A 25,511-nucleotide genomic window follows, 5' to 3' on the forward strand; every position below is an offset into this window, starting at 1 on the left:
CTGAGTTGCAGGTCCTTTTAATAAAGCCGTGGGACCTCAGGCAAAGCAGGAGGGAGGTGTTGAGGGCTGGTCAGCTAGACACTGTTCTAAAGGACTTGAGAGTCTATTATGGGAGGTAAACAAGTAAACAAACACTAATACAAAAGGAAGTAAACATGCATGCCAAGTCCAGAGGAAGCACAAGGGAAAGGTGTGGTAGGTGTGGCAGGAACCAAGGATGGCTTCAGAGAGGAAGAGCCTAAGAGGATTTGGGAGGATGAGAAGGAATATGGTGCAGGTAAAAGATGGAGTGGGTGGAGGGTTGGGATGTGAAATGGATAAATGAGGCAGGATAATGGCATGTTGTGTGTTTTCAAGGTTCTGTAATGATTAGGGCTTTACCTGAGCTACTGGGGATGCAGAAGGGGCATGTTGGGATCCCCTCCAGTGGCCCCTAATAATCTGCTTGTCTAGGATATAAACAAGAAGTAATCATCCAAGACATTTCCAAATTCCAGGAACTCCAAAAGCTCTACTTCTTTAGAGTCCATGCCCAGGTTTTCATTGGGAATCCTTCCTCTACAATGGCTGTTAAAGTGACAAACTCCTATGAAATGTCCCAACTCAGACTGAAGAATAGTTTTGAGTTAAAGAGAAATGTGCTATGGAATTATTGTACAAGTGTCCTGACATAAAAATAAATCAATAAATCAGAGATGTTAAGAGCCTGGGTATGAAACAGGATACACAGCATATATTTTATGAGCTAAGATGAGCATTAATTCTACACTCATGCTACAACATATCTACAGAGTATCCAACCAGTCTTTGGATGGCAAACACTCAATGCAATATACAGATGATGTATTGTAGAATTGTACCCTTGACACCTATGTAATTTATTAACCGGCAAAACCCCAATAAAGTAATTAAAGATTTTTTAAATTCTTTTACTTGAGATTGGTGGAGTGCATGGTGGATGGGATTCTGGGGAAGAAAGCTGAAGAATGTTGATGGAAATTCAGGTCTGTCATCACGTGGGCTGGGGCATAGTCTCTCTCAGTGGGTGAAAATGGGGAAGGACTTTAACATTTATTGCATACCTACTATGTGCTGGGGACTATGGTAGACAGACAGACATCACCTTTTAAAATCTTTTTCTTTTTTTAAAAATAAATTTTTATTATTTTAGAGCAGTTTTGACTTTCCAGCAATATTGAACAGAAAGAACAAAGTTTTCCCGTGTACTTCTTGCCCCCACATATGCTTGGCCTCTCCATTACTAAAATCTCTGATCAGAGTGGTACAGTTGTTATCTTTCCTACATTGACCTGGAATCATTGTCACCCAGAATCCATAGTTTATATTAGGATTCACTGTTGGTGTTGCACATTTTATGGGTTTGGACAAATATGTAATGACATGTACCTACCATTGTAGTACCACACTGAGTAGCTTCACTGTCTTAAAACCCTTCTCACAACCAATGATCTTTTCCATATCTCCATGGTTTTATGTTTTTCATCATGTCATTTCATTCGAATCGTACAGTATGTAGATTTTCAGATTGGCTTCTTTTACTTGGTAATATGCATTTAGGGCTCCTTTATGTCTTTTCATTGCTTGATAGCTCATTTCCTTTTAGTGCAAAATAATGTTTCATTGTCTGGTTGTACCAGTATATTTACTCATTAATCTACTGAAGGATGTCTTAGTTGCTTGCAAGTTTTGGTAACTATGAATAAAGCTGCTTGCTATAAACATCTGTGCACATATAAACCTATGTAGACATAGGTTTTCAAGTTCTTTGGATAAATACCAAAGAGCGTGATTCATGTAGCATATGGTAAGAGCGTATTTAGTTTTTTAATTTAAGTTTTATTGAGGTATAACTAAAATTAAATTGTGAAAATATCTCATGTGTGCTATATGTTTACTTTTGTAAGAAGCTGCCAAACTGTCTTCCAATGTGGCTGTACCACTTTGCATTCCCACTATCAGTGAGAGTTCCTATTGCTCCACATGTTCACCAACATTTCGTGTGTTGTCAGATTTTGACCATTCTAATAAGTGTGTAGTGGTATCACATCGTTGTTTTAACTGCATGTCCATGATGATTTATGATGTGGAGCATCTCTTCATATGTTTATTTTCATCTGTCTATCTTCTTTGATGAGGTTTCTGTTGAGGTCTTTTGTTCATTTAAAAATATTTTTTAATTAGTTTACTGTATTTTTTCATTACCATTTAGTCCCCTTACACTGCCTTCCCACTGCAATCACTACATTGTTGTCCATGTCCATGAGTCCTTTTCCCTTTTTTCTCAATACCTTAATGACCTCCCTTAGCTTTCAACCTGGTTTCTATATATGAATCTGTCTCTATTTTTCTTGTTAGTTCAGTTTGTTCATTAGATTCCACATATGAGTGAAATCATATGGTATTTTTCTTTTTCTGACTGGCTTACTTCACTTAGCATAATGTTCTCTAAATTCATCCATGCTGTTGCAGAGGGTAAAATTTTTAAGTATATTTTATTGATTATGCTATTACAGTTGTCCCATTTCCCTTCCTTTATTCACCTCCACCCTGCACACCCTCCCCCACCCACATTCCCCCCCTTTAGGTCATGCCTATGTGTCATAAGTTCTTTAGCTTCTACATTTCCCATACTATTATTGCCTTCCCCTGTCTATTTTCTACCTACCATCTATGCTACTTATTCTCTGTACCTTTTCCCCCTCACTCCCCTTCCTACTCCGCTGTTACTGCCCCTCCATGTGATCTCCATTTCTGTGGTTCTGTTGTTTGCTTAGTTTGTTATTGTTTTTATTTTAGGCGTGGTTGTTAATCATTGTGAGTTTGCTGTCATTTTACTATACATGTTTTTTATCTTCTTTTTATTAGATAAGTCCCTTTAACATTTCATATAATAAGAGCTTGGTGATGATGAACTTCTTTAACTTGACTTTAGCTGAGAAGCACTAAATAGAAGTGTCTATTTAGTTCTTTTGCCCATTTTTAAATTGGGTTGCTTGTATTTTGGTGATGAGTTTTGTAAATCAGGTTGTTTCATTATTGTTGAGTTTTAGGTAACAGTTTTTTACCAGATGTGTACTTTTTGAATATTTTCACCTAGTCTGTGACTTTCCTTTTCATTCTCTTCACAGTATCTTTCACTGAACAAAAAAAAATTTTTTGAAGTCCAACTTATCAATTATTTTTTATGTACTGTGTCTTTGGTATTATATCTAAAAAGATATCATCAAACCCAAGGTTATCTATGGCAGATATGCTCCTGTCATTCTTTAAATCTACTTAACAATCTTCCCATCTTTGTTTTACAGATCTAGGCTTAGAGAGGTCAAGTGATTTTTTTTCATGCTACTAAGTCAGTAGGTTGTAGGGCTGAATTTCAAACACAGGTCTGTCAGGCCTTGAAGCCCAGCCAAGAAACTATCTCCATTCCACATCTACAGCCTCAAGAGCCAATCTGGTCCAGGGCTCTCTTCCCAAGTTGGATGATCTCTCTTCAAATACTGAGATTCTAAGTCACAAAGTAGAGCACACAAAAGAATGAGCACTCCCTTCACCTTTTTGACCCAAAATTGCTACCAAATTTTGTCTTCATGTGCCTGAAGTATCACTTTCACACATCCCCAGAAAGGCAGCTCAGTGTTGCGGGTGATAACCTCTAAACTTTTGGCTGAAGCAGGTGTTTAAACTCTTAATTCTTGCTGGTAGGATTTGAATTTGGTGCAGATGGTTCATAAGTAAATGAAAAATTAGTGAAGTTTTACAGTATTATTATGAACTTTATGATGAGAGTTGATTGTTTCACATATCCTTACAAAGCAAGTTGGAGATGGTGGAGGATGATGGGGCATGACGATGCAATCATCATGCCCCTCCCCATGCTACCCACAAAGATGAAGCCTTCTTTAGTGCTTGAAATGCTTCCTGATGCTCCCCTCGGGCCAGCCCAGTGTTAAGATTTTATTTTGTTCCTATAATAGGTGTAGAGGAAAAAAAGAGGAAGAAGGCAGGGAAACTTATTAGCCCAACTGGTTGTACTACCATTCCTGGTAATGATGAATGATTAATGTCAGAGAAGAGCACCAAAACTTACAGAAAAAAAAAGCCTGTTTGACTTAGGCACTGAATAAATAAGCCAGTTACACATTTCTTGGATGGCTGGCAAAGGTTTTGTCATCATAGCAACTCCTCTATCCAGCTTGCTCTGCTTATACGAGTTGTCAGATTCTGTTCCAGCCCCAAGCTACCTAAGGAGGAGGAGCTAGGCTGTGTCCACTGCTCACTTATAACTAACTCTGAGTGAGGGGGAGGGACAGGCAGGGTTGCCTCCTGCACAGGTTGCTTGTCTGACTTATATCCACAAATGCCTTGGAAGCAGCAGGCTGACTGCATCCTTCTCATCACATTCCTGGGTGTGTCTGGGCTGGCTGGTGCAGTTACCAGAACATACCACATTGGGATTGTGGAAGAATACTGGGACTATGTACCCCAAGGGAAGAACGTTATTACTGGGAAAAGTTTCACAGAAGACAAGTGAGTGAACATGGGGCCCCCATAGATTCCTAGGTTTGGCTTCCTTTTCACTAGACATGGGGAAGATTAAATTCCTTGGGTGGTTATAATGGGGGCAAGTTGATCTAAATCAACAGGGGGGGCATTGTACTTGCTTGGAAAACCCTAGCCTGGGTGAGTGTGTAGTTTAGAAGAGATATTCTTAACTCCACCTGTTTGTTGGGACTTCTATTCACAGCCTTGTGTGGGGAGAGCCATGAACACAACCAAGTGTTTGAATAATGGCTCATTCTATAAATGGAGAGTTTTCACGAGACACCATTAGTAACTTCAAGGGGGTTCTAGATTCAATTTATTTTTTAAAAGAATGGCAATCCTTGGGATGAAAATTTGAGAATTTTCAAGAATTCTTGACTGTTAGAGTGTTTTCTGAGTTCTTATTTTTGTAATGAAATATCATCATTGAAAATATCAATAAGTATGCTATAGGTAGTTATGTCTTCTTTTTGCTTTGCAATGTTTAAAAAAGGGACAATTACAATAGATCCAGCTGCTGTTTTAAGAGCTTCCTTGAGTCTATTACAAATGCCTTTCTACTGGTGAAATTCTTATTTCAGCCCCAACTCATTCAATCTGACAGCAATATCCTATTTGCAGAGCCCATGACATAGCTGTATGATATGGTTATAGAATCTTCTCTATCCCTGGCTTTTTATTTTTGCAGCAAATAGCCCTTGCTTCCCATCCCCCTTGAAGAGTCCAGTGTTTTATACCTCTTATTTGTTCCCTGGAGTTCCCACTGAAGTCACCCCCCTGGCTCCAATAGTTCTCATGCATATGTTCAACTTTGTGCTTCTTAGACAATCTTTTGAGATGTTCTGGTAACCTCTGTTGGATATTCATATGCTTGCTTCAATCCCAATAGACAGCCAATTGCATTCAACAACCAAGTCCCATTTTCTAAAGATGAGGTTAGTTAATAAGATTCAGGAAGGCACAGGCTCTGCCAACAAAGGTAGAGTCAGGTCCCCCTGCCCTGGGAAAAAAACAAAGATCTAGTTGGCTTAGACACACAACTTCCAGGTTATGCTACAAAGGTGATATAGTCATAGTTTGTTTTTTGTTTTTTTTTTTTTACTTGAAGAAGGACAATGCTTGTTCCAGCCCAGCTGCCAAAAAAAAAAAAAAGACTTTTCCTTATGTTTTTACCAGGAAATTTAATGTCCAAGGGCTATTTCCAAAGAAAGTTCTTGACTTCTTTGAATCCTGCATGTGCTGACCGTTGGTGGCCTTTGCTGTGAAAAATGGATATGATATTGAAATGCTACCCTAACTCCTAGTGTCCTCCCATAAAAATAGAGCCCTGCCATTCTCAAAAAATAATCAATAGAAAATACTCATTGTGAGCAGCTATTGGATGCCAGACTATCCAAGACATGTGCATCGAGTGTAGTATGTTCCTTAAGCTCAAAGTGATATTGGACCACCTTTCTACAAGCTTGAGCTTTCTACATCTTTAAGCTGAAAGTGGTATTGGACTATCATTCTACATGCTTGAGTTAAAAATGAATTCTATCTCTTTCCTAAAATATTTATGTCAGTATTCTTTGTTTTTTATTTTTACACAGGAATTCCATTAGCAATTTTTATTTTTTAATTTTTTTAAATATTTTATTTATTTTTAGAGAGGGGGCGGGAAGGAGAAAGAGTGGGAGAGAAACATCGATGTGTGGTTGCCTCTCATGTGTTCCCTACTGGGGACCTGGCCTGCAACCCAGGCATGGGCCCCAACTGGGAATCAAACCGGTGACCCTTTGCTTCACAGGGTCATGCTCAATCCACTGAGCTACACCAGCCAGGGCGAGATTTTTAATTCATTGTTGCTTACGAATTCCCATTTTACAAGCCAGGAACTGAGATTCCACTAAATACTTGCCGTATATCCCTGAAACCTGTTTCTTGGAAAAGATGATCCTTTCCTGCTGAATTAAACTCAGCGGAAACCAGAGGTTCCAGTAATAAGACATTTCTAGAAAGATCCAATCTTACCAAAGGCAGGTTTAGTTCACTTGCCACTCTTCTCAGAGAGACATTGAAAATGAGCACTGCTGTTAGCTACCAAACTGGTTACCTATTCATTTAGAAATCCACAATATTCAGTACTCGAAAAAGTCAAATACTAGAATATTATTTTCACAAAGCTAAGTGTAGGTAGAAGTTATGGGCTCACTTTTCAGCTGTAAGACAGTGCTTCGAAGTAAGTACCAAAAAATGTATGAAAATAGTTATGGTGAAAAAGAAAAAGAAAAAAACATGACTAAACAGAACCTGATATCAGATTAGAGTGAGGTGGCTTAACAAGTGTTGTTAGTGAGGTGGCTGTCCTCCTTGCAAGAGGACTCCTGCCTTTTAGGAAAAGCTGGCATATTAGACATCAGACTTGGATGCCAAAGTCTCCACAGGTTTCCTTCTGGTGTGTAAAGCGATGGTATTAATGCAGGGTGATTCCTTACTCTTGAAAGGGGAGCCTGGTTGGGTGTACAATGTATATTGGTTTGTATCAACAATTATGTCAGGAAGTGTTGCTGGTGTGGCCAGTGGCCCGGGACAAGTCCCTAAGAAAGCATAGTTGTGTTATCCACCAATCCTTGTTTGAAGACCACAGGACACGTGTGCTACCATCCAGAGGTATCACGGTTATCACACTGTGGGACACATGTGGAGTTCAATATGTGTGCTCTACAAGGTGCCACCTTACTAGGAGCAAGGACTCATCTTGAATTTTGTGACCATGCTTGTCACTCAGCCTCCCACAGAATGAGTAGGTAGCATTCCTGAGGACCGTCTGCTATTTTGGATGTTCAGAATCATACAAATGCCTGATATTTAGAGGGCCAAGAGAGCCGGGTTCCCAGTATGCCACCACAAGTAGAAAGAGCCTGAAATAGGAATCAGGAGACCTGACTTCTAGTCTTTGCTCTGACCTCAACTTGCTGTGTAACCTTGAGCAAGTTACATAGTCTCTCTGAACATCGATTTCTTTAATTTGTATAACAAGGGACTTGAAATATAATCCCTAAAGCCACTTGCCAAAAATTAGGGGAATAGGAACGTGAGTGTCAGTTTCAATGATGTAAAAAGACTTCCAAACCAAATTAGGCAGCAATAAGAGCCTAATAACTCCTAATTCCCAAGCATGATATAGGAAGTGAGTTGAAATCATTGTACTGAGGCACTACAGCCGTCACTTGGTGCTATTTAACTTTCTAATTTGGTACCTTTGCCTGATCATAGGGTTCAAAAATATCATTGAGATTATATGCCTGATATTTGCTGGGAAGTGTAAGATATAGGAGTTATATTCTATTTAGAAATATTTTTCCTGATGAACATAGTCCCCCTCCTTTCCTGTTGTGCTTAATGGGGACGCAGGGCTGCTTTGATTTGCCTGGGGAGGGTGTCAGCATTTGATCCATTCATGCCAGTCCTGCTAGAGCTCGTAAAGCACTTAATTAAGGTGTGGTTGTGCTTCTGTGGTAAGGCCTGGTCTTTAATGGAACTAGAGTGGTATCACCTAGTTTAAAGCCACAACTCTCACCAAAGCCCTCATTAGGCAACCAACACGTGCAGGCTTTTTCTTCCCAGTGAAACAGAAAGGTTTTTGTGGGCACTAACTCACAGGCAAAACCACACTTGGACATGAGTGCAACTGACAACTATTCGAGCCCCAAGTCTGTAGGGTCAGCTAAGGGAGCTGACCCAACCAACATCACTACGTCGGCCTAGTTGATAACACAGGGTTTTGAGCGCCCCCTAGGAGCAGACTTAAGGGTGGGTGTGAAGGAGAAACCCACATGTCTATCTGAAAGACCCAACTGAAGGGAAGCAGGTAGGAAGAGAGAGACTTTTGTAAGCTTTGTAAAGGGAAGGATTTCACCTTATCAGAGCTCAGTCTTAGGCAGATAGTGACTTTCAAATCTCAACATTTATCTTTCAGCAGAAAAAAAATATCGTGTTGGGCCTGGTGTCCTGTGAATCTCCTGAGGTTGCTGTTATTCCCTGTATCAGTTAGTGATTGCTTTTGGCTGCCAGTAGCAACTAGAATAGATGACTTTAACAAATTAGGGTTTTCTATGCTCTTTTGAAAAAAATCCAGATGTGGGCAATCCAAGGCTGGCAGGACAGCTGGTATGATAGGACTTCAGGGGCCTTAAAACTTTTGGATTCGTCATTCTTAGCATGTGATTTCCCTCCTTTCAGAAGTTCATGATCATAGGATGTCTGCTGGAAATCCAGCCCTCATGTATATGTTCCAGGAGGGAAGAGAGGAAGAGAAAAGGTAGAAGGAGCACAGCTCCTGCTGCATCAGCCCTTTGAAGGGCTCTCATGGAAACTCCACTCAACCAATTCTATCTATATCTCATTGGATACTCCAAGCCACAAAAGGAACTTGAAAATATAGTTTTCAGTTGCGTGCTTTTTGGCCTGAATAACAGCAGGATTTAATTGTTACAAAGAAAGAAAGAGGGCATGAATGTTTCAAGGCAGCCTGAAGCCCCTGCCTCCTTCCCGTACCTCAATTCTTTCTGTTTCCCATCCTTCAAGAACACCCTCTTGGTCCCCTTCCTGCCAGACAGTGGGGCCCCAAGGCCTGGTTAGTAAGGTTCTAGAGAACTCGCAGACAGCATTGATGGCTAACCATCACTGAGTCCTCACTATGTTCCAGTCATTGCCTTAAAAGCTTTCCATGCCATGCAGAGGAGTGAGATATCATCTGCCCCAGTCAGGGGCAGATGACCCAGGGTGGGTTTCCTCAGACAGGTGTAGCCCAGCAATAGTCTAACGGATGCCAAGGCAGCCTGGCTTGCTGGTGGACATGGGGCTCTGTATCAATGGACAAGTTTAGAACTTGTGTTCCTCTTACTAAGCAAGTAATTGAATCTCCTTTTGACTCCATTTTCTCATCAGTAAAGTAGGGGTGATGATAGTCCTTGCTTAGTAGTGGGGGGGTGGGAGGTAATGTATGAGTTTCCTGTGGCTGCTGTAACAAATTATCACAAACTGGGTGATAATAGAATGTATCCTTTCCCAGTTCGAGGGACCAGAAGTCTGAAGAAAGGTGTCAGTGAGGCCACACTCCCTCTGGAGGCTTTAAGGGAGGATCAATTCACTGCCTATTCCAGCTTCTGATAACTTCTGGCAATCCTTGGCTTGAGGAGAGGGCAACACTCCAATCTCTGCCTCCATTTTTGTATCACCTTCTCCTCTGTGTGTCTAATCCCTGTTGTAAGAATACTTTTGGTGGCATTTAGAACCTATCTGGATAATCCAGGATTATCTTGTCCCAAAATCCATAACCTAATTGCATCTACAAAGGCCCTTTTTCCAAATGGGGGATATGGATTTGTCTTTGGACGTCAGTATCAGCCCATCAGACAGGTATCAGAGGTGGTGGCTGGCCCTGGGTTAGCACACAAGAAATGTCCGTCATTGTGGTGTCTCTCCTATCTCAAGGGTTTCTCAGAGAGCAAGAGCTCTGTGGGAAAGATGCTTCGAATGGTCACTTTTGCCTCTTTTCTAATTAGAGCTCTGCTGGAAATAATCATTACTCCCATGACTCCCGTTGATTTAGCACTCACTATCCAGACACTGTGCTCCACATCTTGTCTCATTTATACCCTGCGATGGCTCTGTCATGGTCACCCACTGACAGCCAAGGAAACCACGGTTCAGAAAAGCTAAGATGCTTCCCCAAGATCTCACAAAATCAAGTGGGGCAATTGGGAGTCAAGCTCATTCTCTTTTCCCTTTACTGTGTGAATTTGCTTTTAACACCCCTTGTGTGTGTTCTGAGGAGCTCTGGAGAAGAAGTGGGAGAAGGAAGAACTTGAGACTTAGGTCATGCCAGGGAACCAGGGTGAGAGAACGTGAATAGAAGCACATCACTTAGATGGGACGGCTTTGAAATAATAATCTAATTAGGGAGGGTGTGGGTGCACCTGAGTTGCAATGTATAATTACCACCTCCACCCTTCTCTTTGCCGAGCGCTCACTTGTCTCAATCTGGTCCTATTTTCGCCTCTGTGAAAAATGTCCCTTCTCAAGCTCAGACAACAGTTGCTTGCCTATATTGTGACTATAATGATCTCACAGGTTTGCCCTGACCATACCTCTGCTAATGTTACTTTGAAGCTCATTTTCACCCTGTTATCCACCCAACACACACATACACACACTCATTCAGCTCTATATGATATACTTGCCACTTAATACAGAAAACTGAATATTGCTGTTTATTCTTCAGTGCATATGTTTTGTTTTCCCAACCAGATGATAAGTCTTTTGAGAGCGGGACTGAGATTCACACATCTTGGCCCAGGTTTTACTTTTTTTAATTTTTTATCTTTGGCCCTGGGTTTTATATTAATTTCTCTTATACAGCAGAGGTTCGACAGTTGCTCAATGGTTGAAAGGATGAGGTGGGGGAAGGGAGGAACTCCACTACAAGATCCAGGTTGTTGAGAACAATGGATATGTCAAGGTGCACGCCCCCTGTGAGCTAAGAAATCCTTGGAATCTAACCTGGAGTCCACCTCTCCACCAGTTAGATGATTGCCTGGGGCGGGTTTGTTCCCACAATGGTTCATCTCACCTGCTTTGGGAAGGTGTCTCTTTTCGCAGTACTGCCCCTGGCCTTGACAATGTGAACACATTTTGTTCTTAAAGCAGTTGCTGATGTGAAACTTCCTGCTCAGCCTTCACAGCAGGAAAGAGGTACCCACTCAATTTGAGTCAAAATGTTAGAACGTGTGATGTGGATGAAGCTGAGAGGTAGTGATTGCTCAGTCCCTCACAGTGGGGACTTCCTGTGGCTGCAGTATAAACAGTATACAGCCTACCAGCACAAGCATTCTAATGTGTGCACTCTAGCTACACCTCAGGCTGTCTCCTGTGAATAACTTCCTGGAAGTCACCCCTTGCTTCATCTTGGGGCAAGATTTGCATCTTTTAGAACTCATAGAAGCCGGAATTTCTGTCCTACTCTTACAAATGTATAAGATTTTCTTGGCGGTGGTTGGCTGCATAGACACCAAAAAGTCTGCTTTCTGTCTCTACTTCCATTTCTTCCCTGTCTTTTCTACTTCCAGTAGTTCCTGTGGTTTCAAATAGTTAATATGATTTCAGATAGTTCTTATGGTTTTTGTGCTCAGTGCTACAGAAATGTGGTTTCCAAACTTGTGCCCACATCAGAACCGTATTAATGAGAATAAGTCAGGTTGTGCTACAGTTACAAATAACCCCCAAACCTCACGGACTTCACACCACACAAGTGTGTTTCTTCTCACTCATTGGGTTTCCTTCAGGGCCATATAACTGCAGACACCTGAGAAAACCAGCGAGACAGGTTGCTGAGATCTTAAGGATTCACTGTCTTCACTGGAGGCTCCCCTTGCAGCAGAGGAAGTCAGGGGGCCCTGCAATTAAATGTACTAGCTCAGAAGTGGTACATGTCATTTGTGCTCATGGGCCATTTGCCAAAATCTCATGGCCCCAGCTAACTGCAAAAGTTCTTTGCCCCTCCCCTTCTGCTGGGAGGAAAGACGAAGATGAACGGGCAAACACTGGAAAGCTCTGTGGAAAGAATTGTTTAGTGATCTTAGGAAACGTGTAGAGGCCACAGCTCCAATAACAGAAAGTCAGATTCCAAAAGCCCTGAAACAGGGCCTGGGGACCTAAATTTGGGGCAAATATTCCAGATAATTCTGATAGAATTAGTACATATGTGGACATTTGGTAGAAAGCAAAAGATATATATGATCTGAGGAGAAACCAGAGTATACATATGTGGACATTTCAGAGCCACTGCATGAGTAAACCTCCTTCCTTGGGGTGACTATTGGCTGTTTAGGTGATAAGAGTGATTGATACACGTGCAAAGTAATTCAATATATAACTCAGCACTAAAATAAACAGCATATGCAATAAGAGCTGTAAGATATCAGCAAACAGTTCCCCTCCCTCCTCTGCTTGCCTCTTGCTTGGGAAGCTCTGCCAGACGATTTATGATAAGGAACTTTTGCTCAGCATGCATTTGCATGTGTGTGTGGGAGTGTGTGTGTGTGCATGCACATGTGTGTGTTGGGAGCCTGGAGCAGAGAAGTGAGAGGCTCAGATGTTCAACAGTACTTTCGATCTGCAATTGGGAATATGTGGTTAGGAATGCAAAAATACTGTTTTGTATCCATGGTTGGTTGAATCCACAGATGTGAAACCTAAGAATACAAAGGACCAGCTTTATTTATTGAAAACAGTCTGCGTGTAAGTGGATCCACACAGTTCAAACCTGTGTTGTTCAAGGGTCAGCTGCATTATCTGATGATGCCTGGGTCCAGGGTAGAGTTTGTGGCTACAAGAAAATATCCAATGAACCTTGTTTCAGAAATTCATCCAGTATATTTATCAGCTTTGGTTTGCTGGGCTTGCCTTCCAAAGACTGTTTTCTTTCTCCCAGAGACCTGCTGACAAGTAGGGTTTACAGCCACCTTGCCTTTTTGTAATTTATCAACTAAAGCTTACAGCACAAAAAAATTAAAAAGAAAATTTAAATGGAACATAGCATGGTTTTAAAGATTAAAAGTGATTCCTTCACGTTACTACTTCTCACGCTAATCAGCTGAGGCATCCAGCCTGCCCCAGACTACCTAATATGATCATGGTCAAAGCCATCAGCAACAAAGCCCCTCTTGATGAGCATGGCCTTGGCCTCAGAGGCAGGAGAGCTTCCAGGGGTCCTCAGCTGAGCCAGATTAGGAGGTGGGTAGTTGAACATCACAGGGATGCTGGAGGTATTGCTGTGGGGACAAAATTCACTGGAAATGACATTGAAGGTGGAGAAAATGACAACTTCCAGAACTTCACTAAGGTGAGTATTATATGTGGTTGGAAAGCATCACCTGTCTGAGATGGGGTTTGGGAAGTGGAAGGAGGAGACCCCAGATATGTGTTTAAGTAATAACAGGTGGTCATGAAAACCCCTTTCAAGAAGGATCGGTCCTGTGAACTGTAGGGTGGGGTCCTTCTTGTGACCAAGGGAAGGTAAGAACCGCTACCACCAGACCACTTTCTCCTCTCCACAGCACTCAGTCTTTCATCCAAATTAGAGCTGAACAAGCCTTTGGGTTTTTGTTTTTGTTTTTGTTTTTGACAAATATCAGTTGGGGGCACATATTAATTATCTGCCCAGAGCACCAGATTACCAGTCTGCCCAGGCACCCACATGAGTCAGGCCTGCCTCATTCCATCAGTTGGCCAGGCCTGGATCACAAGGCCTCCCTCCACCAATATCTGAGGGGACTCGATGTCTCATGCTTAGGCTGAGTCACTTACTCATCACTGGAACTGCGGGTGGAGCCCCCTCCAAAGCACTTAACATGAGAATGGGGAAGGCGTGCTCTCAGATCAAAGAAGAGTGTGGGCACTGACTTGGCAAAACTCCAAAGTGTCTACTGTATCAACCCTTTCCATATCACTGCTTGGGTAACTCCTCTTTGCTCTTTGAGACCATATTTAGGCATTACTTCCTCCGGGAAACCTTCCCTGATCTGTCCTCCACCTCGGATTAGGTGCCCCACAGCATCATCTGTGTTCTCATGACTCACTCTTCTAGAAAGAGAGCCCCTTCAAGGCCTCACCTTTTCTCTCTGTATCCCAGCACTGAGTACAAGTCTTGATATAAAGTTTGCAGAGTAGCCGAGAGGGAATGCATGCATGAGTATGTGCAGGAGTGTGTAAGAGAGTAGGACTTGCCTCTCACCCCCAGAGGGACACAGCTACATTAGGGGGAGGGCTGCCACACCCAAGAGTCACGGAGCTTTTATTCGAGCAGGATCCAGTACTTCCAGGGTCAGAGCCCTGGGCTAAGCACACAGACTGAGAGTGGGAAAGGGAGTTCCACTTTGCCAGGAGAAGATTGTGTGGCCCCCTCTGAAGTGAGGTCACCAGTACTGTTATTGTCTCAAGCACCCAGACCCCGGACTGAGTGTCCCCTTCACCCTGGGGTCCTAGGAGGGCATCCGGTCACATCAAATCTTAGAATCCTGTTTTTTCACATCTGCTTTTTTTTTTCTATTGCAAAACCACACCCACCCCCATCTCCACTGCTCTCCTGACAGCCTCCTGGTCTCTCACCATTGCTCCCCCCCTTCGCCTGATTCCTCTAAAACTTGCACGCCACCATCATGAGGGTGGTCCTTAAATACTGATTATTGTGTCACCACTACTTTGTGAAAAACTTCTATGAGTCCTCAGTACTTCCATGATAAGTCCTCTATTCTTCAACCTGGAATTGAAGTTCATAGTCAGTCTTTTCCCAGATGTTACATGTGTCCATACTTCTCACAGCTCCCCTTCCAGACCCAGTTCCAGCCTGCAACCTGCCCGCCCCTTACCTATGTGTACTGCTTCTCTCTCATTGCTGATGCTCTGTACCTGCTTAGTGTCCACATTTTCCCACTTTTTATCTAATCCTACTTCTCCTTACTTCCTGCATTTTTCATGAGGTGTTTTCTGATCTCTTCAACCCACAGCCATCTTTCCCTTCTCTGAACTAATATATTCCTAGAAAACTTGAGCCTATATCTGTTGCATCAACCACTCATTTGGCACTTAATCAAGTACTGCTGCATGCACTTCCTTAATGTTTCCATTATTAGATCAAGAACTCTTTTGTATCCTTCCACGGCACCTAGCAAAGTGCTGGGAATTCAGTAAGTGCGTATTAAGTGTTGGTCAACAGAAAAGCAAAGGGGAGGCGTTGAATAAAAGACAGCAAAGGGACAGCATGAATTTAGTCTTTGGTTTTGTTTTAATTTAGTTGTGAATACTATTTGTGCCTTTTGGCTTGTCACTTAACTCTCTTAGCCTCAGTTTCCTCACCAGTAAATTAAAGATAATCTTACCTTCTCTACAGTAATCATAGGGTTATGGTGAACACCAAATAAGAAATCATATCTGCATGTACTTTATGACCTGTTAAGGTATGTCATTAAAATTTTTCTTTTAATTTTAATTTTAAAATAATTTTCTTCTTACTTTTAGACTTGCAACCTTATTTCTCGAAAGAGGGCCAAACAGGATAGGTGGTCTTTACAAAAAGGCTGTTTACAGGCACTACACAGATGAGACCTATGCCGCAGAGATCCCCAAACCACCCTGGCTTGGATTCCTGGGCCCCATCTTGAGGGCTGAAGTGGGCGACGTGATTGTCATCCACTTGAAGAACTTTGCTTCCCGACCTTACTCTTTGCATCCACATGGTGTTTTCTACAACAAAGATTCAGAAGGTGAATATCTATCCTGTATTATCAGTGGCCAGTCTCTATTTCATAAGTAAAGCAACTGCCAGTTACAGTGAAAGGGATTCTAAGAACACAATAATTACACACTTTCGTTTGTCTTTTCCCAGTCTCCTTTTCTCCCCATCTCCAACTGTTTCCCCTTCCCTTTGTCTTCTTCCTTTCCTGTCCCTTATTTCCACCCTCCCTTCTTTCTCACTCCTGCTTATGTTGAGACAGAACTGGGGGCTGAACTTCTTTGGCACAAGCACCACCAAGCAGCACATTAACTTTCATCCTTGTCAAACACTCGTGACTGAGTGGTAGGATCGGTAAAGAGGGAACAAGCCAACAGGTTCCAGGTCCTGCCACCACTAATGGCCTTGACTGTGGGGAGGGTGTCTCAGGGTGAGTTGATCTCAACTTCCCTGCCTAAAGCTGCCGCCTTTGTGCTTCCTTTCTGCAATGCCTGTCTTCTTATGTGCACTGCCAGAGCTTCGGTGGTGCAGTTTCTTGAGTCGTCCCTAATATGTTTTTTCATTTTAAGCAATCTTAGATTTTGGTATAAAAGTGTTTCTTGGACTTCAGGAGTTTTTCACCCTTTTTCTCCATTTGAGGTGTTCAGCAAAGATGTGGTTCTTTCGAGTAGTTGAAATGAGCACATAAAACTGTGCTAGATAAACTTTTGAAGAGACTTTTGTAAATATAAGAAATAACTATTGATGCATTTTCTTTAATATTATTTATGCTGCAGGTAGAATGTAAAGATGTACCATGACAGCTGTGGCTTTTTAAATATAGAAAAATAAGGGTATCTATGAATCTTTAATTTTGCCTATCACTTCATGTATTTCTGGGAAGCCTACCTCACCACCAATATATGATTTACCTCTTACCACCAGTATGTATTTTCTTACCACCGATACTTTAAAAGGTTTGCCTTCACTCATAAACCTCCCACTGAATATCCACCGGTGTCAGAAACTGACTCTCAGTCCTGCCAGGAAAAAAGATGAATGAGTCATAGGCTGTAATTGAAAATCAGTGTCTATAAAAGTAAGGGTTTAATTTCAGGGATCTCAATTCCCTTCCACTGATATATTATATATGCTTATCCTTGTACCAGTGCCATACTATCTGGATTACTATAGATTTATAGTAAGTTTTTTAATTGAGTAGTATAAATCCTCCCACTTTGTTCTTCTTTTCAAGAGTTTTTAGCATTACATTTCCATGTAAATTTTGGATCAGCTTGTTAATTTTTAAAAAAGCCATCTGGGATTTAGATGAAAATTGCATTCAGTTTATTGATCAGTTGAGGGGGAGATTGTCATATGCATTTTAAAGATGAATTACCATGTAGACAATATTGAGCCTTCCAATCTAGCAACATGAAATTTAGATCTTTAATTTCTCTCAACAATGTTTTAGTTTTTAGTGTACAACATTTGCATTTCCTTTGTTAAATTTATTCCAAAGTATTTTATCCTTTCTAATGTTGTTATAAATGGAATAGTGTTCTTAATTTCATTTTATGATTGTTGCTAGTATATAGAATGCAATTAATTTTTGTATATTTATCTTGGATTCTACTATCTTGTTGAACTGGTTTATTAGTTGAAGTTTAAAGGGTTCCTTGGAATTTTCTACATACAGAATCATGTCACTGTGACTAAAGACAGTTTATTTCTTCCTTACAAATCAGTATATTTTACTTTTTTCCTTTTGCCTCATTGCAGCAACTAGAACTTTCAGGGCAATATTTAATAATAGTGGTGAGAGAAGACATTCTTGCCTTGTTCCCAAACTTAAGAAAGAAGCATTCAGTTTCCTCATTAAGCATAATGTTAGCTATGAGCTTTTCTTAGATTACATAGTGTTTGTCACAAATAACACCTCCTTTTTATAACAAAATCATAAGAATGTAGTTCTGTGACATAACAATATCACACTCAAGTACATCATATGACACTTTAGGTAAAATGGTCACATTAAAACTATAAATTATCACACCCGTATTATTACTCTACCAACTGCAGCCAAGCAGGCATTACTTCTGCCAGACCCTGTACTTGACCAGGTTGAGGAGGTTCCTGTCTATTCCTAGTTTGCTGAGAGTTTTTAATTTGTTAAATTTAGTTTGATAAGGATTTTGTTAACTGCTCTTTGGCACTTATTCAGATGATTACATGGTTCTTGTCATTTAGTCTATTAATATGGTTTATTACATTACTTTATTTTTGAATGTCAAGCCAACCTTAAAATCATAGGATAAATTTGGCCATGGTATATAGTTTTTTTATATGTTGCTGGAGTTAGTTTGATAATATTTTGCTAAGGATTTTTGGTTTTTATTCATGGGGAGTGTTGGTCCATGTTTTCTTTCCTTGTATATCTTCAGCTGGCTTTGGTAGAAACATAATGTTTGTCCCCCATAAAAACTGCACATTTTACTCTTCTACCCTTTGTGTATGAGCTAGCCTATTTCTTGCACAATCCCACCAATCCTCAATATTCTCGAATCTGATGAGTAAAAATTTGTATGATTTGTAAAAGCCCACACATCCTAGAATACATACAACCAAATGAATCTGCTTTAAAATACATATTCTTATACTGTTAATGTTGTTTGGACTAGGCTTGTGATAGTGGAAATGGACATAAATGGATGCATTTCTGAAGAAGCAAGGATAGGACCTTTGTGGTACATTGGGAATGGCAGGGGTGGAAGAGGAAGGCAATAAGAATGCTTCCTTTGTTTTTAGTGTATGGCATTGAACGCTGGTGGTGTCTTTCAGAGAGAAAGGGAGCAGTGGCTGAGGACAAGGTCTGGGAGAGCTAGTGTTCTTTGGGAAAGGTTGCTTATTGAGATAGGATATCAGTGTAAAGTTCAGAGACCAGGTCCAGGGTAGAGATAAAAGTGGGAGTAGCTGAGCTTGTTGGAGCGCTGTTTGGATGGGTGCTGTCAGCCAGGGTGAGAGCTCTGGGCTTGGAGTCAGCATTATAACGTGAAGGTTTCTGACACTGAATGACAGATAGAGAAGAATGTACTGGAAAACCAGACTGAAAAAGAGTTGCCAAGGAGGATGCTGCAATGTCATAGAGCCGAAATAGGAGAATATTTTAAGAAGGAGGAAAATGACAATAATATCAAGCGCTGCTGAGAGGTTAGATAACAGGAATTTTTTTAATTTCCCTTGAATTTAATGGGTGGTAGTTAGTACTCTGGATTTTTCCTATTTCTCTATCAGGTTAGATCAGTTATCAAGTTAGAAAGCAGTAAAGTACTATATTTCAACTTTGAGTAAAAATGGTTTTGTCAAATATATTTTTTTAAGATTTTATTTATTTATCTTTAGAGGGGAAGGGAAGGAGAGAGGGAGAGAAACATCAATGTATGGTTGCCTTTCGTGTGTCCCCTGCTGGGAACTGGCCTGCAGGGAACCTGCCTGCAACCCTGGCATGTGCCCTGACTGGGAATCGAACCGCGATTGTCTGGTTCGCAGGCCCGCGCTCAATCCACTGAGCTACACCGGCCAGGGCCAAATATTTTTCAGTATTATATTTTCACTTTATATTGAGAGACCATGTCTCCTGTGGTCTTCCTAAGACCCCGCCTCCTGCTCTGCATCTGTGTGTGCACATGTGCCCGCCCCCCCCAAAAAAGCTGAAGTAAGGATATCATCTATCCTTGTTAATATGCTGCCTTTAAATAAGTGGGTGCTACTAAAAAGATTTAAACTGCCTATTCATCCATCATTCAGTCAATATTTATTGAGTGTTGACTATGTGCCAAGCACTGCAGGAGTACAATCAGGTTATAGCCTTCATGGTTAAAGGATTCTATGTTCAGTTTATTATTTATTTATTTATTGGACAAATTTTTTTTCAAACAGCTCACGGAGGCCATTTTATCTGAGGCCATCAAATAAAGTACCTTATTCAGGGAGGCCATTTTAAAGTACTTTATCTGATCCCAACTCCTCTTTCCAAAAGGTCAAATATATTTTGTTTTGTTCATCCTACATTGCCAGACAAATAGGAAAAATATCAGCAAGACGGTTGGAGCATTGTCCAATATACCAAAAAGTGGTGGGTTTGATTCTTGGGCAGGGCACATACCCCAGTTGGGACACATTTGAGAAGCAACTGATCAATGCTTCTCTCTTACATTTGTGTTTCTCTCTCTCCCACTTTGTCTTGCTCTAAAATCAATAAAAATAATCAGATAAGGAGATATATATAGATATCTATATCTATATATATAGATAGATAGATAGATATATCAGAATGATTGTTTGGTGTTATATATTCTGTTGATTAAGCTTCCTTAATATTTTAGTTACACAAATAATATATTCATACATTCTCATTTAAAAACTCAAACTATTAAATATCAAAATGTTATAATTATTTTTTCATAAACCATGCCCTGCCCATGATATCCAGTGTAACAATTCCCTTGTATCCCTATAAACTCTTGCCACTTTCTATTTGCTTCTTTCACTTGGTAATTTTGGAAATTTGTTTCCATGTCATTACTTATCTACTTAATTGTTTTTAATGTTGCGTAGTATTTTATAATTTCATGTACCATATGTATTCAAAAATTTACAAAATAATAAACATTTTTCTTGTTTCTAATTAGTTAAAATAACAATATTGCAAAGAGCATCATGTATATATGAACACCGTTGCATATATATGATTATATCCAAGGAATAGATTCCTAGAAGTAGAGTTGCAGAACAAGGAGTATAAGAATTTTCAAATGTGCTAAGTATTGCCAAAACAATCCCAGAGTCTATGCCAAGTTACACTTCATTTAAAAAACTAAAGATTTCGGGGAGGGATTTGGAGGAACAAATAGGAAGGACACAGGGATGAGAATTAAGGGGGGTGGAAATGGGAGCGAGGTGGGGAGCAAGGGGGGGGGGAGGCTGGGAAGGGAGAAATAGACAAAAAACTGTACTTGAAAAATAACTAAATAAAATTAATTTTAACAAAAACCAAAGATTGCCTTTATCTTAGCCTTACTCCTTAAGATGACTAACAAATATTAAAAAATAAATATGAAGTGTACCTGAAATTTATTGTCCGTATCATTAACAATAACTCTGAAAAATCTCCAATGTAATTACAGTGTACCTGACTAAAATGAACAAAACTGTACATTTCCTAACCACTTAGCATCCAGTTTTAACAACAGAAGCCTAGATATAAGAAAACAGCTCACCACAGAAAACAAAAAGTGACACCTTTCCCTCTTCCCTGCTCATAGTTCATGAATCCAAGAACTCTCATAGACTGAGCTCCAAAGATTTGTGAGTCCCTCTGATTCAAAAGCAGTGGATAGAATAGACTTTAGGTCTTCTAGGACTACTTTTAGAATCATAGCTATTCCTGGAATCCATATGGGATGGAAAACCATGGCTTTCCAGAATCTCAGCAAGAGTTTCTGAGTTTCTGAATGATCAGATATCACCCACATGTCCTGGCTTGGCATGAGAGCTTTATTATGTTCTCTATACTTGTTTCTTGATGGTGAATAAGGTAACACATTCTGAATTTGCTAACTGCTCTATACTTTTGAGATGTGAACCAGTTATAATAATTTAGTTTATAATCTAAATTTAATATAAATTTAGTTTATACTAGTTTAAAATTAGTATAATTTAGTTTATAAATAATTTAGTTTATAATTGAAAAATTAACATTTTGCCTTCCTTGTGATTTTATTCTAATTTGTCTAAGAATTCCTCTGAAACCCTTTCAGCTGATGAAAGACACCCCCTACCAACTATTACTATGTTTGGACAAAATACAACCTTGAAACCTTTGCCTTAAAGCATTCCAATATGCCACGGCAGTTAATATTTAACCAACATTACCCTATTTGCATTTACAGTTAACACTTCTTAAGATATGAAAGTAATACAAAAATGCCAAGATAGGTCAGAAATAACACCAGTTATCAGGTAAATCCTGGAGATAGACATTTTGATATCATTTTACCCCATAACAAATATAAAGTCATAATCATTAATTTATATCCCCTAAAATAGAAACATCTGAAATTATACTCAGTGAAAAAATCCAAACTCAAAAAGTTCCATACTGTATGATTCCACTTACATAACATTCTCAAAATGACAAAGTTACAGAGATGAAGACGGGTTAGCGGTTGCCAGGGTGGGAGGTGCGGAGACAGAAGGGGAGGGGCGTGTACACGACAGAGCAGCAGGCCAGCTCTGTCTTGATTAGGGGGTTGGTTATACATAGCTACACATGGTAAAGTTGCATAGAACTTTAGGTACGCACAAATGCATCTAAAACTGGCGAGATCTCAGTAAGACTGTGGATTGTACCAAGGTCAGTTTCATGTTTGGCTATAGTTAGGATGTTACCACTGGGGGAAACGGGGTGAAGAGTACCCAGGACGTCTTGGTACTACTTTTTAAACTTCCTGTGAATCTATACATAGTACAAAATAAAACAATTATAATAAGAAAAAGACAAAGTAAGAAATTGTTTTAAAAATAACATTTTTGCAACTTTTGAAGACATAATATATCACTCAGTAATTTGTATATAATGATGTGATTGAAAATATTCTCTTAGAATTTAGTACCAGCAAAAAAGTTCCTCTCCCTCAAGAAAGTGGTAAGTTTCCTTTTATTGGTCAAAGAAAGAATATGACCTAATTATATGAACCTAATATATATTAAACCTAGATATAATAATATGATCTAGATGTAATCAGAAAATTCAGAGCTATACTTAATACTGCAGGAATCTACTAATTAAATTAATCTCCTGATTTCTTTGTATAGGTTTTGTTCTCTGACTTTATCCTTTCAGTACAATATAGTATATGGGTTTAATTTTTTTAATAATTCACATTTTTTCAGGTTAAAAATCAGTATGTAAAAGAAAGTTTTATGTAAACATACATATAAAAAATTATGTAAAAACAAAATGAATAAATATGCAAAAACAGTCCATACGCTATATTCCCAATAATTTGTGGGGAGGTGTCATAGTGTCGTGGGTAGTCAGACACAATTCGGTTAAAATGTGGCCCAGCCACATGCTAGCCATGTTCCCTTGATGTAACCTAGAAGGGAATAGTGATACATACCATATGGGGTTCTTCCAAGACTGAGGTAACATATACAAAGTATGCACTGTGCTTGGCATGTAATAGGGTCTCAGCTATTATTGTTTTCTCCTGGTATCCTTCTCCAAAAATCAAATTACGTCTCATGGTAGAATTTCTTTAAAAGGTAATGTTAGATTTTTTTGTAGCCATAACTTTTTTTTAGCTTGCCTTGGATACATGCTATTTTTTAACGTTTATTTTTATTTTATTATTTCATTAATTTTTATTGTATTTTTTCTCATTTGTATTCCTACACCAGCACATCTTCTGGTATGTAGTTGATATCCAATACAGGGTTTGTTGAGTGAATTAATGAAGAAATGGAGAATGAAGCTGAAGTGTTTTCACAACCACCTCCCTCTCAGCCCTCACCCCTCAGCCTTCTCAGGACCATCCAACTCCTCCCCAGCCCTTTGAGGCCCCTCAGATCCTACCTCTGTTTTGCAACTTCTGATAATTAAAACCTGCACAGGTTGGTCTCCTGCCTTCTACCCAGGTGGTTTTCAAACTCTTTTTAGCAGTGGACCTTCCTTAATTGAAAAACCTTGTGCAACCTTAGATTATAAAACAGAGAAAGGGAATATCGTGCCAATTTTCCCCACCCTTCTCCATGGTAGAATCTTACTTTGCATAGACCCCAAGTTACATTTAACACATCACCCTGCTTTATTCTCCAGGGAGCCTATGCCTTCATCATTCATATTCTTGTTTCTCCAGCAGAGCTGGAAGATCCCTGGAAGCAGGAAGAATGTCTTAGCTTTCTTCCTGTCTCTCGTGAGACCTTATACAGATGCTGAATCTGCTTGAAGAGTCCAAGAGCTATCCATTATTTCTTTTGCTGCTTCTCCTTTCCTTCTTGAGTTGATGTTAAGTTGAACGGATCGAAATCTTCCTGACTGGTATGGGAGGCCCATCAGAAGGGGGCCTTAGGAACATTTTTTAAGCATTTGGTTCAGTGCAGGACACTCATGTACATTGTTATCTAGTTCTTACAACCTTGTGAGGTACATATTAACATTCTAGGTTTATTGATAAAAAAAAACTGAGAATATAAGTAGTTTGCTTCAATTGCACAGGAAATAAATTTTAATTCATGTGTTTGATCCCAAAGCTCTGGCTCTAACCGCTGCAGCATGTGATCTCTGTGTTTAACTCTGTTTTCTCTTTTCTTGGAAGGAGCCCTGTACCCAGATGGAACATCTGGGAAGAACAAGGATGATGACATGGTTCCTCCTGGCAAAAACTACACCTATGTCTGGCCAGTGAGAGAAGAATATGCCCCTACTTCAGCCGATGCCAACTGCCTGACCTGGGTGTACCACTCACACATTGATGCTCCGAAGGACATCTGCTCTGGACTAATTGGCCCACTGCTGGTGTGCAAGAATGGTAAGGAGGTAATCCCCCCAACAAGGAAGCTTTTCCCAGGTGTGTTAAAAAGTATACATAAATTTTCAGTCTTGTCTACCTCCTTCGCTTCATATAGAATGTGCATCTTCTTCTAAGTTTCCTGTAAGACGTACAAATTCTTCTAACAGAAAAGATCAATCTGATACCATCTCAGGAACCATAATTCAGATTTCTAAGAACCATCATAGGCTTCTGAAATGGATATGCTTTTAAAATAAATGGGGACATTCCATATTACTAGCTGTCAACACCACACTGACAGTACACATAGGAAAGTTGAAAAGGAATGACCAGGAATGCTTTTGCTTCATTATTTTGCCCACACAATCACATTGCTATTTTATTCCCTATAAATTGATTTGGTGTGTGTATGCCATATCAGTAAAGTTGACTTCCTTCAGGGACAGGCAGATTTCCAGGTCTTCAGGTGTGAAGATTTCTGTCTTATGACTTTTCTTCACTACAGTTCTGTCATTTCTGTTAAAGCCCTTCACTGCTTTTAAGGTGTGGGCTACTCTTGTATATTTAGGCCTTTGACAGACTTTCCACTTCTGCGACACCATTGACAGGAAGAAAAACTCATCTTGATTTAATTCACTTTGAACTTTTTCTCTTTTCTCTTGAATGTGTTTGACAGGTGTCCTGAATAAATATTCAGGGACAAGGGCTGATGTGGACCAAGAGTTCATTATAATGTTTACTCTGGTGGATGAGAATCAAAGCTGGTACCTCGATGAAAACATCAGACATTTCTGCACTGACCCCGATTCAGTTGACAAAGAAGATGCTACTTTTCAGAGGAGTAACAAAATGCATGGTGAGTGTCTCTCGTGTCAGCTGATACATACCAACTGCCACTGTGTATGTGGTACGATGAGAGGTGCAAAAACACAGGAATGCCCGGCCTAGTTTTCCAAGATGTTCCACTGAGTGATGACCATGATTAGGAAGTAATATGAAACACACTACCTGTCAGAACCTGAAACAATGTGAGACAGGACACGGCAATAGATGTAGGTTAAATTGGGTATCACAACGCTATAGTACAGAAAGTGGAGGATTAGTGTTATAATTGAGAA

General features: G+C 40.0%; 1 protein-coding gene across 1 annotated transcript in view; it reads left to right on the forward strand.

Annotated features, from left to right (window-relative positions):
• The first annotated feature begins 4,378 nt into the window (after positions 1-4,378).
• HEPHL1 (hephaestin like 1) overlaps positions 4,379-25,511 on the forward strand; it is a 65,170-nt gene continuing 44,037 nt past the window's right edge. The window contains exons 1-4 of the mRNA XM_037154065.2: positions 4,379-4,548; positions 15,625-15,869; positions 24,199-24,411; positions 25,070-25,249. Coding sequence (XP_037009960.2) covers positions 4,379-4,548; positions 15,625-15,869; positions 24,199-24,411; positions 25,070-25,249 — 808 coding nt within the window. The remainder of the gene's footprint in view (positions 4,549-15,624; positions 15,870-24,198; positions 24,412-25,069; positions 25,250-25,511) is intronic.

The sequence above is a fragment of the Artibeus jamaicensis genome, unplaced genomic scaffold (assembly GCF_021234435.1).
Source record: "Artibeus jamaicensis isolate MK-2021 breed Jamaican fruit bat unplaced genomic scaffold, CSHL_Jam_final contig_585, whole genome shotgun sequence".
NCBI lineage: Eukaryota > Metazoa > Chordata > Mammalia > Chiroptera > Phyllostomidae > Artibeus > Artibeus jamaicensis.